Source organism: Cupressus sempervirens, chromosome 1 (genome assembly GCF_028749045.1).
Source record: "Cupressus sempervirens isolate cs-2001-9-10 chromosome 1, ASM2874904v1, whole genome shotgun sequence".
NCBI lineage: Eukaryota > Viridiplantae > Streptophyta > Pinopsida > Cupressales > Cupressaceae > Cupressus > Cupressus sempervirens.
The window spans coordinates 590,419,797-590,434,663 of NC_143118.1; the positions used below are offsets into that span (position 1 = coordinate 590,419,797).

The 14,867-nt window shown below is 36.5% G+C and overlaps 1 protein-coding gene across 1 annotated transcript in view; it reads left to right on the top strand.

Moving 5' to 3' along the window:
• Window positions 1–1,084: 1,084 nt before the first annotated feature.
• LOC149578801 (uncharacterized) overlaps window positions 1,085–14,867 on the top strand; it is a 120,553-nt gene continuing 106,770 nt past the window's right edge. The window contains exon 1 of the mRNA XM_089831680.1: window positions 1,085–1,828. Within this exon, the coding sequence (XP_089687806.1) occupies window positions 1,320–1,828 (509 nt within the window). The 5' untranslated portion in view covers window positions 1,085–1,319. The remainder of the gene's footprint in view (window positions 1,829–14,867) is intronic.

Consider the following 14,867-nt stretch of genomic DNA (forward strand, 5'->3'; position numbering starts at 1 on the left):
AACTCTAGATGAAATATTCAAAACAAACTCATTCTCTAATATTGGTTTGTGATATAATTTTAGGTGATGCCTTTTAATTGGCACAATTGATATCAACTAGACTGCTCCATTATCAAATACTTGTTTAGCTTCATATGGTCCTATCCACTGATATACAACTTTTCAAGTTGAATACTTAAAACTTGGAGTCAAACAATTATGCCTAATTTACTTGTTTAAACTCTTTTATTACAATAGATTTATCATGCTACACTTTTCTTTACTTCTAAATTACTTATATGTGATGCAAGACTTCCATTTTTATATCAGCTAATTAATTTAACTAACAAACTCTGATATTTATTTATTTATTTATATCAATACCTATTTCTACTATTATTCTCATAATTTCCAATTCAAATTCAATTATTATCAATACAACCATTATACTTTCTTTTAATACAAGTACTAATAATAAAATAAAAACAAAATAATTATTTCCTAGCCCTTATCAATTTGATTCAAACCCTCTTAAAAAAAAAAACCCCTTCAAATTGAAATCTTATGAAAATAGACTCCTAAAATTTGTCCTTTTTTTTTAAGGCTTCCACAATCAAACAAATAAACCCATAAATTTTATAAATCAACAAGCTTACATCTATAGAATTTGAACCGTGGCATAATTATCTTCCCTTTATAGAGCCTTACCTTGGGGTCCCATGGGAGGGCCTTGCGCTCTATATTTAAGGTGCTGGAGGTTCCATGATAATATTTTGGAGGGGGGCTAAAGCTTAATTTTGAATCTTTTCCTATTAACTAGGAGCCCCTACTTTTTAGTTGAGCGGATGCAAAAAGGGGTCTGAAAATAGCCCCTCCTGTTTAGGGAAGAATTCTGCCACTTCAAGAACCTACCTTTCATTTTCCCTCCAAATTGAAATCATCTTACCAAAAATTCTAAAAACAACAATTTATATTTTTAATATTTCTTTCAATTTACGAACTAATTTTTTAAAGCAAATTTAAATGTCATACCCATGAGACCGCTCCCCTTTAAATGTTCCTAAAAAAGCTCAACCTGACATGCTCTATTTTTAAGCAAGTGGGTGCCCATAAGACCCCAGCCTTAGACTAGGAAAAAAACAAATAGCCGGAACATAAGTTTATTCTGAGTTTATTCTGAACATGAAGCCTGTGCTCGACAAAAATAAGACCTGCGGAAGCTGTTTAGTACCTCTTGCAGCTCCTATTACCTCCATTATTGGAACGGCTCTGTGATTTGCAAACAATAATCCAGAAAAGTGAATTCAACAGAATTACCAGTAACAGCAGCCGAGAACACCATGGAGATCATTGCTACTGCGAGGGAGAGGGATGAGGACGAGGATGAAGAAGAAATGGACAACGAATTGGAAAAGGTTGCAGCCACTTTCATTCCACAACCATCTTCAATTCAACCAGCTCAAGCAACGCAGAATGACAGTATTATTAACCCTCACAGAGAATCACTTCTGACTTTCCAGTTTCCCGGGTGGGGAATCGACATACGTAAAGGCGCCGCTGTTAGCAGGCACATTGGAAACACGGTCGATGGCCCTTCCTCCTCTTTCCAATCTATTAAAAAATGTTTTGGAGCGGCGGACAAGCCCGGGATTGGAACCTCTGTCTACAGGATTCCAAATGAATTGTGGATGCACATTCTGAGGTTTTTGAATGCCAGGGAGCTTTGCTCCCTCAGGCAGACGTGCCGGTGGTTTTATTTTCTTGCTTCCCAAGATGATGTCTGGCACGACACGCATCAACATGACTACAAAGTTGAGGAAGACCGCCTAGTTCAAGCTCCCATACCGAGGTTATTTTCATTTTCCGGATTAATCTGATTTTGTTAGTTTATGTCGTAAGCTACTGTGTTGTATAATTGAGCCACATTTAAATTTTTATTTGATGTAAATAGGTTATTTTCAATATTTGCCGCTTCTAGTGTATGCACGGTCCGAATCGCCCAGCGGTTAAAATTTTGTCTTTCTTCCAAACTCTTCTCAAGAATCCAATGAAACCAAGATGAAAAGGGTAATTCCAAAATCTAAAGCAAGAAAAAAGAACATTTGATTCCCCTCAAAGGCCAAGGGTTCACACATAAACAAGGGTGCCATGCTACTCACAGTCAACTAATGAAGTGGATCTATATGGCATTCCCAAACTCCAAAACATTCTAGAATTTCTTCCAAAACAAAATGAATGTTCTTACAAAACTATGTGCTTGCTTCCAAGAAAGGATTAGATTGTACACAAACTGTTAACATAAAATGGAGGCAAGAAAGTGACATCTGAAGGATTAGAGGTCACTTCACTCTACCCCACATGCTATTGCACATCTCTGTGGACATCCAAGGTGTTCCTAAACTCATTCCAATCCTACTTGCTATTCTGGAGGATCTAAAATTAACTAGAAAAGAGAAAAAAAACAAATTTTCTAGAGAATTTGAAACCCACAAAAATAAATCATTCAAAATTCCAATGAGAAGGGGGGGGCCTTGTGGGCCTCAAACATATTAAACAATTGCAATCAAGAAAAAAATGCAAGTTCATTCACATCTCATGCATGGGGTGAGGTTTATAAAGCTTAGACAATGCAAAATTAAAATATAGCAGTCCTTCTCATGGAAGGCTAGGTTTAAGTGGTGAAATTTGATGGGATTAGTCACATGGTGAAAGGTCTCTTTCAAGGCATTGAGGGAGACATGATGTGGAGTCCTTGTTTTTTGTTTGTCTAAACTTGTGCCTTGCACACTCAATTTGCATATCAAATGCATCTACTTAAAAATATATAGCTGAAGTAACATTGCGATACATTGCTCAATGTAATATCTTCTTTTGGATCACCCTATACTTTGCCCCAAATTCACAAATCCAAATGAAACAAGGAGCACAATATAGTTAGATATATAACTCTAACCTAGGAATAAGATGAAATAAGTCTGTCTTCGAACTTGCAACCAAGTTAGATGATAATTATATGATCATAATATGTGTAATACATCCATTTTCTAGGGTTAATAGAGAAATACTAACAGCACATAATTCTTGTGGGCTCAACCATAATGAGGGTTGAGATAGGCCCTAGGCCCAAGAGTGTAAACTCTGTCCCCCTTTGCCTCATGCAGTTCTAACCATGCTCATGAGGTGGTGTACCTACTGGAGCTTGTACACCATTCCCCTCCATCACGGTATCCTTCTCTCCTCTTCTGATTGGAGATCTTGTTGAAATAGGAAGGACATGATTAGGTGGTCTAATTATCCCTGGCCCTAGGCCCAAGAGTAGAAACTATGCTCCCGTTGGCCTTGCAGTTGTAGCTATACTCATGGTGTAGCATATCTAGCAGAGCTTGTACACTGTACCCCACCCCTTCATCATACTATCCTTCTCTCCTCTTGTGATTTGAGATTCCTTTCATAGTTACCATAATAACTAACCCATAGAGGCTTGGAGGGAAGATTGCAATAGGGTGCCCTTAACTCGATCCTAGAGACCCAAGAGTGGAATGTCTGTCCCCCTTGGCTTCATGCAGTCCTTAAACAATCTCATGAGGTGGCATATGAAGTGAGGCCTCTCTGTTCCCCCTCCTTGCATTTCCTTTCCTTCCCTCATTTGGTTGATTATTGTTGTAGTATGGTATTGGCAATTTTATAGACGCAACTCTGACTTGATTGCTACCATAGTCCATAAATTCTGCTCAAAAGGCTGTCACATCTGTATATCTGCTCATAAGTCTGTGTCGTATATCTGCTTCAAAGGTCCGCTATAATTTACACTCAGATTTATTTTGAGCAAAATCTCCTGCCAGGCAAATTTTTAGATTATCACTCCAGATCTGCCTTTAAACCCTTCATCATATAATATAACATTAACACTTTAGTTTCTATAACTGATATAGGTCTGAGTCATTCTTCATATTTTGTTGCACTTGATCTTCCTTTCTCTGCTCAATATTTATAATTTTCTGCTGCTTGGCTCCATGCTCTCTTGGAGTTGATCCTTGACCTTTTTATATATTCTCTCTTGGAGCAGAAGACGCATGTTTCATCCCACAACATCTCTCCAATATTCTAATCGCACCTCCTCCAAATCGCACCTTTTGTTAACTTGATTACATTGCATCTCTTCATGATCAATTCTTAGATTATGCTTTGTGGAAGTTGGCTATATTACTAATTTAATCAACCACTGCTTATTATGGATTGGCCGATAACTGCTGCTTATTATTAATGGATCGGCCTTAGTTACTTTTAATTTCTACCGACCCCATATTGATTTGCCAAGGATTATTACTCTTCCACTGATCTTTAGGCGAACCAACCATCTTGTGTATGCCAGGGTATAGTTTGTCTTGAGAAAATCACGAGGTCTTAAATAATGCGATTTTCGCATGAGTAATGTCTATTTTATGTTAGGGACATGATTGTCTGAAGATTAATGTCTATTTTATATCAGGTACATGGCAAAGATTCACAAAAAACACGATAAAGACTAAATGCAATTCGGCCCATAATAATTTTATAATTAATGGATAAGCATGGGAATCAAACCATTTATAATCTAATCATCTATTAAAGTTAGTATACATCAACACTGCATATGATACTAATTAAATTAGTGATAATAGTAATTAGATTGACAACAAGATGGAGATCATTTTCCAAGTGTCATTAACTTTGTCTGCAAGTCTAAAAATAGCTTACCAAGTCATATAATTAACATTTAATAACATGTATTTAAGTAATTATAACATGTGACAGAATTAAGTATTAACCAATCCAACTTAAGAGTCGCAAGAGCACAAGAGGTCTAACAGAAGGTTTTTAACTTCTTTTGCTTAAATACATATCATGTAATCAAAGTACTTAGGAAGCATACAATTATCAAAAGCCCTGACATGTGCATGCACAACAATTGCTGGTGGAGGAACATGATAATTAACATATTTCGAAGTAATTAGTAAAATACTTGTTTGTTATTAACAGAGACTGAGAGGTGCATATATACAAAAGAATAAAGCTATGTTTCCTTAGGAAGCGATTGTAAAGAATAAAAATATTCGATTATAGCTAAAAGAAAGCTAAAGAAAGCTAACAGATAACTACAACTAACTAATATTAAAAATATTCTAATATTTACAATAAATTACAAATAGATAACCATTAACTAATAATATAAGCTTTTCTTTTATCATAATACTCTCCCTTAATGGTTAATCTATCCACAACACCAAGTTGTCCTCTGAATTTGACAAACTTATTAGGACCAAGAGGCTTGGTAAGAATGTCTACAGTTTGGTCCTTGGTAGGAACATACTGCAGGTCTATCGTTCCGCCTTCAACCAGTTGTCATATGTACTGATAGTGAACATCCACATGCTTGGTTCATTCATGGAAGACTTGGTTTCGTGCTAACTTGATAATGCCTTTGTTATCAACAAACAAAGTGATCAGTCCTGTTGGTGACATCTGCATATCCCCAAGCATCTGACGAAGGCAAACAACTTCACAACCTGCCTTGATTGTCCCTTTGTATTTGGCCTTTGTAGAGGAGAGAGAAACTACATGCTGCTTCTTATTGGTCCATGTGACGACACCTCATCCCATATTGAATAGGTATATAAAAGTTGACATTTTATTATCAACAGATTTTGCCCAATCTGAATCTGCAAACCCATTGAGTTTAGAATTAGAACTTTGAGTGTAAAGTAGTCCATAATCTAAAGTGCCCTTCACATAACGAAGCACACACTTTGCTGCCATTCAATGATCAGCCTTGGGAGCTGTCATAAAGTGTAAGATGTAGTTGACTGCGAAGCTGATATCAAGCCTAGTAGTAGAGAGGTAGATGAGGTTGCTTACTAGGTGCTTGTATGTATCATCAATGGGAGGAGAATCAGACTTGGTTGATAACTTGAGACCTTTATCCATGGGAGTAGATGCAGGCTTGCAATTGTACATATGAAATTTGTCTAACAGAGCCCAAACATATTTGGACTGAGAGATGAATATACTAGAAGATTGTTGCCAAACCTCAATACTTAGACAATAATGCATGAGCCCAAGATCAGTCATATCAAAAGACTGGCATAAATTTTGTTTGATTCCCTGAATCAAAAATGCCGAACTGCCAGTGATGATAAAATCATCCACATAAATAACCAGAAGGATGATGTCACTGTCAGTAGTCTTGATTTACAAATTTGAGTCTGAAGAACTCTTCTGGAAGCCTTGATCACTGAGTTACTTATCAATTTTCATGTGTCATGCCCGAGAAGCCTGCTTCAAGCCATAGAGAGCTTTCACTAATCTGAGAACTTGATATTCTTTACCGACAACTTTGAAACCAAGAGGTTGCATTCATGTAGACCTCTTCGTGGAGATCACCATTGAAGAAAGCACTCTTGACATCCATTTGATGGACCTTCCAGCCAAACTGTGTTGCCATGGCTAGGACTAATCTGATTGTGCTCTTCTTTGCAACAGGAGCAAAGGTCTCTTCATAATCAATGCCCTGACGCTGAGAAAAGCCCTTCACAACTAAACGAGCTTTGTAATTATCCAAAGTACTATCAGATTTGTATTTGATTTTGTAAACCCATTTACAACTAATGAGTTTCTTACCTGGTGGAAGATTAGAAAGGATCCAAGTGTTACTCCTCAGTAAGCTCTAGCGTTTAGATGTCATGGTTTGTTCCCACTCTAGAATTTCTTTAGCCTCGGAATATGTTTGTTCAAACACACTATGAATGTTGGCCATGAGAGCAAAGTTAATAGACTGTAGATTTGCTCTTTTTCCGAGCAATTATCTCATTAATGAGCTCATCATTACAAAGATCAACAAGTGTCTTAGCCCACCACTTAGGCTGGAGAGGAGAATGCCCAACATTAGTATCGAGAGATGCTCTATGATTAGGTTCCTCATCTAAAGAATTTGGATCAAACTCAGGTGAAGCATCTAAAAATCTAGGTGATCCTGTAGGAGAGGTTGGACATGTCTTTACAGGGATCACTGGTATAACTGGAGCTGCAAGAGCTATTGGAGCCTTCCCATCAAGTGGACCTAATGGAAGCCTAACTCCCAAATGATGAGCCTTCATAGGCTGGTCTACTGGATATGGAACAGGGGAAACAAGCATGAATGGTCCTTGCTGCTCATCAAAGACTACATCACGACTGTACAGGAGACGAGATGTGTTAGTGTCAATTAAGTGGTAGGCTTGGTGAAGACTACTGTATCCAACAAGCCTAAGTTTTTTTACTCTTGGCATCCAACTCGGTCCTTCCCATCAAGTGGACCTAATGGAAGCCTAACTCCCAAATGATGAGCCTTCATAGGCTGGTCTACTGGATATGGAACAGGGGAAACAAGCATGAATGGTCCTTGCTGCTCATCAAAGACTACATCACGACTGTACAGGAGACGAGATGTGTTAGTGTCAATTAAGTGGTAGGCTTGGTGAAGACTACTGTATCCAACAAGCCTAAGTTTTTTTACTCTTGGCATCCAACTCGGTGCGTGACACATCAGGGATCCAAACAAAAGTAAGGGAGCCAAAAACCTTCAAGTGACTGATTCTGGGCTTGCGACTTGACCAAGCCTCTTCCAGAGTTTTACCTTTCACTGCCACAGTGGGTGATTGATTCAAAAGATAAACTGTAGTGTTAACTGCTTCTTTCTAGAACTGCTTTGGAACATGTTTGTGTGCGAGCATGGATCGAGCCATGTCTATGATTGTTCTGTTCTGACATTCAATGACACTATTTTGTTGTGGTGTGTGGGGTGTTGTTAATTGGCATTTGATGCCACGAGTACCCAAGAAGCTAGAGAATTCATTAGAACAAAATTCCTCCCCATTGTTTGATTTAAGTGTAATAGTAGATTTCCCAGACTCTTTTTCAGCTGAAGCTTTGAACTTCTGACATACAAGAAATGCATTTGATTTCTTTTTAAGAAAACAGACCCAAATTTTTTTACTGAAATCATCAACAAACAACAAAAAATACTTGGACCCAAGTATAGGAGTGGTCGTAGGGCCACAAATATCGGCATGAACAAGCTGAAGTACCTAAGAAGCTTGCCATGAATCGCCATTGGGGAAAGGTGTGCGATGTTGCTTCCTAGCCTGACATGCATCACAAACTCCAAGGTGCTAAGTTTGAATCTTTGGCAAATCGAGGACAAGCTCTTTTTCGAGCAAGCTGTAAGTGCCCATACTGCTGATGCCAACATGTGCTAACAAAAGACCGCCAAGCAGCCATAGTTAAGTCCTGAGAATCACCAAAATCAGTAAGTCGGAAAAGACCATGATCGTCAAGACCTATTGCAACAATTGACTGAGTCACCCTATTAGTGATGGTGCACTGACGTGAACTGAAGATGACATCCAAGTGTGGAGAATGTCGTAGTAACTGACTGACTGAGAGTAGATCTAGTTCTATCACTGGAACGTAGTACACATCAAGGAAAATGAGATTCCTCCCAGCAGACTGAATCTGAATGTTGCCTTTACCGGCAACGGTGTACTCTTCTCCGCCACCAAAAATAACAAAATTTGAGTAAGGCTGGAAGTCAGTGAACCAGTCTCTATAGTGGGTGAAATGACAAGAGGCACCTGAATCAATGTACCAGGCAGACGATTTCACATGATGTGCAGGTCTTTTAGCCATGAAGGCGTAAAAGGCAGTTTTTGTCTGCTTAGTGTGCTCTGCACTGTTCACTATGGGCTGCGAACCTAATTGCTTAGATTGGGGTGCTAAGCGTTTCCGACATTCAACCTTCATGTGACCAAACTTGTGGCAATAGTTGCATTGAATGTTCTTCTTTCGAGAGCCTTCTGAAGCTTGAGCAGAGGACTTCTACTGAGATTTGCCTTTATCCTTCTAAAAGGATTTAGCAGCAAAGACTTGCTCTGTGGAGGTGGAGCTGCAATTGCTACTGAATTGTTGTTTCCACCCATCTCGGTGAAGTAGAAGTGTACAGAGATCAGTGAACTTCAGATCAACACCAGAAGACGTGATGTTGAGAGTCTTGATAAAATGCTTGTAGGACTTTGGTAAACTCTGGAGAGGGATAACCACAATGTCCTCTTCCTCCATCTTGTGACCAATGGCAAGCAACTGATCATGGATATTCTGAATCCTATTCAGGTGAACCTGGAGTGATGTTCGCTCATCCATGATAATAGAAAACAGAGTGTTCTTCAAGAAGAAAGCTCTGCATTTGTCAGAAGTCTCATGAAGATTTTTGAGATGTTCCCATATCTTGGCAACTATCTTGCCAAATGGAATTTGAGAGAGTTGATCATCAGCTATGGATAATTTGAGAAGCATTACTGCTTCCTGATTATTCAAAAACCATGTATCCTGATCAGCACCAGGGGCAGTCAAACGTTGTGCAACACCCAGAACAATTTGATTGGTATTCCGATATTCAAAAAATGCTATTATCCGCTGCTTCCAGGTGCCATAATTCTGACTATTGAATTTGGAATTGCTCTTGAGCAAAATATTAGTCAATAATGCCATAGCACGTTTTTCAATGAAAAAGCGTGTAAATCTGTGAAGGCACATTCTTTGAGGCAAAAAAATGGAAGACCCAAAAAATTTGAAAGGTGACACAAAAGAGAGCTTGAAAAACCCAGAAGAATATGTCATCGGTTTTTGGATCCATTGGCTCAAAAACTGAGGAACCAAAAATCGAGGCACTCAAAAAAATTGGACGACATCCTAGTTGAGCTCTCGAAAAACCCATCAAGAATTTGTAATCAAATTTTTTTTTTGAGCCCAAAAATTAGAGTTTTGAACACAAAAGTCTTGGGTTCAAAAAAGCTTGAAATCAATGGTGAATCTACAACAAAAAATAGAGTTTTTGGGCACGAATATGTTATTCAAGGTTCTAAGAAACCATTGGCGTTGCTCCCAGCCGTAGATGTGCAGAAAAAATGGAGGAAAATGCCCAAAAAACAGTCACATTTTTAAAAAAATGGCCGGAAAAAAAAAAAAAAAACTGAATATTGATCGTCAATATTCTCAGACAAACCCTAGTTCGAAGCAAATATTTTAGAAAAATAATTTCGAAAATAGGGTCTGATAATTTCAGAAAAGAAATTATGATTTTTGATTTTTTTAAAGAAGTAGCTCTGATACCATAATACAAAGTAATTGGTAAAATACTTGTTTGCTATTAACAGAGACCCAGAGGTCTATATATACAAAAGAATAAAGCGATGTTTCCTAAGGAAACAATTGTAAAGAATAGAAATATATTATTCTAGCTAAAAGAAAGCTAAAGAAAGCTAACAGATAACTACAACTAACTAATATTAGAAACATTCTAATATTTACAATAGATTACAAACAGATAACCGTTAACTAATAATATAAGCCTTTCTATTATCATAATATAACATAACCGCATCTCATCAACATTCAATATAAGCAATCCCCATAGTCAAAAGCTTGTAGAAATTGTTAGTATAATCTAGTAATCATAAAAACTAAATTTACATATGGTTTTGGGTGTCCAATACTGTGAATCACTCATAAGGAACTGTGCAAGTGAAAATAACCTAAGAAGTACAATCAACATGCCGTGTCTAACATATGAGCCGTTGACAAGAAATAATAGGTATAATGAGTGCAACAAGATCATTAACTGGCCCTTACACAATAAGGGTTGGAATGAACATAGCAAAAGAAATGAGCCCAGCAGGCATAAGTGCAATGACCGAAGTTCCATCTAGGAAACTGCCTAAGGAGCAGGTCAAGAATGTTAGTTATGGATATTTAGTTATGGATATAGGGGATATGATAGATAAAAGTTTGGGAGTAGACGAGAATTGAGAAATAATACTTGCCACTCTGCAAAAAGTTGATGAGCAGTAAATAATCCAGTGAGGAAGAGGCAATTGTAAAATATTGAAACAAAAAAGACGAAAGGTGATAACACTTCGATTCTGTTTTTTTCCAGCTAATTCAATTTTTGAGGTTTTGGTAAACTTTTTTGTACTGAAGGCATATTGTCATCTTCATCCATACCTATTGGAATGGATATATAAGGATGTTAAATTTGAGTTACCAAACAATCTTAAAATGAGATTTTCCATTGATGCATGTTACATAGATGAAGTGGAGGCAGAGAGTTAATGTCACTTGGTGTCTGTGGTTTAGTGTTTGGTACTTCATACATGTAATAAGCAATGCAGTTTTCATTGCTCATTTACAGATGCTATGTATGGCAGTAGTTTGCAACGATTAATCTATTTATTCTACTACAATAATGTAAGAGTTTGTAACAATTTTGGTGGCTATCACATGTATTTGGTGTTGTTTTATCATTTATTAATGTCCAGTTTAGTCTTTGTTGTCATTCAATTTTCCCAGTATGTGAGGTCATACCAATTTGTGACATGAAGTGAATTGTACAAGTTAACGTCTTCTGTTAGTTCTTTACTCTCTGGCAGACTCATAGTCAAACACATTTCCATCTAAATGAATTTTGGCGCTTTGTATTATTTGGGAAGCTAAGATAAATAATGCTCACAAGTTCCCACCACCGGCAATCATATATTTCACTGTGGTGCATGTGGATGTATTTGAGGGGTCTAAAGAAAAAGTTGCATGGACACAGAGATGGGGACAAATACAGATATAGTATCGGACATGGATGCTGTCATTTTTTAAGATCCTCAATATGGATATGGCTGGATAGAGTGTTAATAAAAAAATGCGTACACATGTATATAACACAATTTTCTAAGTTATTAGAGCAGATTTTTATTGCTTCAAAACCCATATAGACACATATATGCTTCATATAAAGATATATAGTTATAAGTTAATTTAACACTTTACAATATGCAAAATAGTAGAGTTGCATTGGAAGATAACCCAAAAAAGTGGGTCACTGAAAGAGAAAATATATTTCATCTGTCTTTCTCATTTGGTGTTTATAACATTTTTAAAAAGTGCATGGATGATGTTTGTTAAGTTAAATTTGGGAAGATTTATGTCAAATTTTAAAAGAATCAAATCACATAGTATTTGGCACAGTTGGAAAATTAAACTTTTTTGGGCAGACATGTGTGTAATATTCACCATGTACCCGGGCCATATCAGGCATGTATCTAAATTGGATACGGGGACTCTAAAGGATTCCTTTATTGAGGACCAGCTACAAGGATCTTGTTGAAATTAGCTTCAGGACGATTGAGATAATGACTCAAATAATGAGACATTAATAATATTACACAAAGAAATATAAATATATATATACATATATATTTTTCATTATAACATATAAATATAGTGTAATATATGTTTCGGCATGGTCTTCTAATATTATCGACCAAAGTCAAATTCTCATGTAGGGGTTTAGTTACCATTTAGTTCTGCCCATAACCCACCGACAGCCATTTGTTATTGTCCTCATTATATTTCTGCCGAGTTATGATGGTTCATGGTGACTGTACGTGGATATTAATACATATCGATATTTCAGATCTCAATCTTGGAATTTACAATATTTATCTGATCATCATCGATCATTCTGAGTATTACAAAAGATCAGGAGTCATTATTAATAACTATTTAAAGATGACAGTATTCAGAATTATCTATTTATATTGAAATTATCTACTCACAGATATATCTCAGAAATTAAAGACAGAAATATGAGTAATATAATCTAAGAGACAACCTTTTGAGTATATCATTAGTGAAAATATAAATTGCTGTTTGTCTGTTTTCTATATTTAACATGATATCAGAGAAGGCCTAAAAGATCATAATCAGACATATTACTTGAGCAATTCAGATACTTGATCTCATCTCCACTTCTAGTTCTCTACTGTCAAGATGGTGAATGGAGTGAAGGTTGAGGATAGGCTAGAAGGTGCCTCAAACTTCACAGCTTCGAAGTTTAGAATAGTGCTGGCTTTAGAAGAAAATGACTTGGATAGTTTTCTTTTAGAAAATAGTGCTTCACCCACAAATGAATCAGAATTATCGGATTGAAAAAAAAAATAGCACTAAAGCAAAGAGGATGATTGTAGAATCCGTAAATGATCACATTGTGCCAATCATTGTAAATCTTAAGACTGCTAGAGAATATTCATGAAACTTGAGCACATGTATGAAATTAACAATTCAAGCAGAACACTTCCATTGAAACAAACATTACATCATATCAAAATGGTTAAAGGGGAATAAATAATTTCTTAGTTTATGAAAATCTCAGGACTTAGAGGCCAACCTTTGCCATTGGTCATATTGTTGATGGCAAAGAATTGTCAGTAGTAGCTCTAAATGGAATTTTGAACTCTTGAGAATCTTTTGTCCAAGGAATTAGTATAAGATCAAAATTTCCCAAGTTGAATCAACAGAGGCTCTACTAATGTAGAAACTCATGCACTAACATTAAAATCTTCAAAGAAGAAAAATAAATTCAAGAGGACGAAAGACAATGAATTTCACAATGACTCTCCATTTAAAAGAAGAAAGGAATCAAGGAAAGTCAAATGATTTAACTGCAAAAAATAAGGTTACTGTTCAAATCATTGTCGATATAAATCTAAGTTCCAAGCTTCTATTACTGAAGTTGGCGAAACTGTTACATAAAAGGATTCAGATGGTTTCTTATTCTACTCAGCCCTTTCAAGTCATGTACCCACTGGTCATAGCACTTGGATAATCGATATTGGTGCATCTCGACATATTACCGGATTTAGAGGACATTTGAAGGAGTGTTTACGAAGTAATTCATTTGATCAAGTGATCATTGGAGATGACTCTAGTTGTTCTGTTGAATGAGTTGGTACCTCCTCTCCTAAATTAAACTCAGGAATTTCCCTGCAATTAAATCAATGTATTATTTTTTCTAGGAGTCAGACGAAATCTTGTCTCTTCCTTAGCCTTGGAAGATGAAGGATATCGTATTGTATTTACTGATGGCCAAGTTCTTGTATGGCCAAAGAACTCAAATATCAAGATACCTAAATTTATTGGAGTTCGCCATGGTCATTTTTATAAACTTTGTACAATCCCTACTCAAGCATTAATCCACAATCCATCAAACACTTGTGAAATTTGGCATAGAAGATTGGGTTGCTTACATTTTTGTGCACTGCCCGTCATGGAAAATATAGTTACCGGTGTACCAAAACTTACTCATGAGCATAAAGGAACTTGCAAAGAATGTGCATTAGGTAAGAGCACTAAAGGTTACTATCACAATAGTGAAAACACATCTAAATGTATTTTAGAACTCATTCATTTAGATTTGTGTGGTCCAATGTCCACTGCTTCTTTCAGTGCTTTTTAGTATTATATTATCTTTGTTGATGATTACTCTAGAAAGACCTGGATCTATTTTCTTAAAAATAAAAAATCTGATGAAGTACTTATGAGACTCAAGGAGTTCAAAGCTCTAGTTGAGCATCTATCTGAAAAGAGGATCAAAATATTGAGAATTGATAACAGAGGAGAGTAAACCTCAACAATTTTCAAAATCACCACATTGATGCTGGGATTAACAGGGACTTTTGTGTCCCCTATAATCCTCAATAGAATGGTGTAACGGAAAGAAAATATAGAACTATGGTAGAAGCAACCAGAGCCATGATTCATGATCAAAATCTTCTAACTTCATTTTAGGCAGATGCTTCCAGAATTGTTGTTTATATTTAGAATAGAAGTCCTTATTGAATTTTGGATAACAAAACACCCGAGGAAGCATTCACAGGAAAGAAACTAGATGCAAGTCATCTCAGAATCTTTGGATGTGCATTTCACGTACACATACCCAAAACCAAGAGGATTAAGTTAGAACCTTCATGTAAGAAGGGAATATTTCT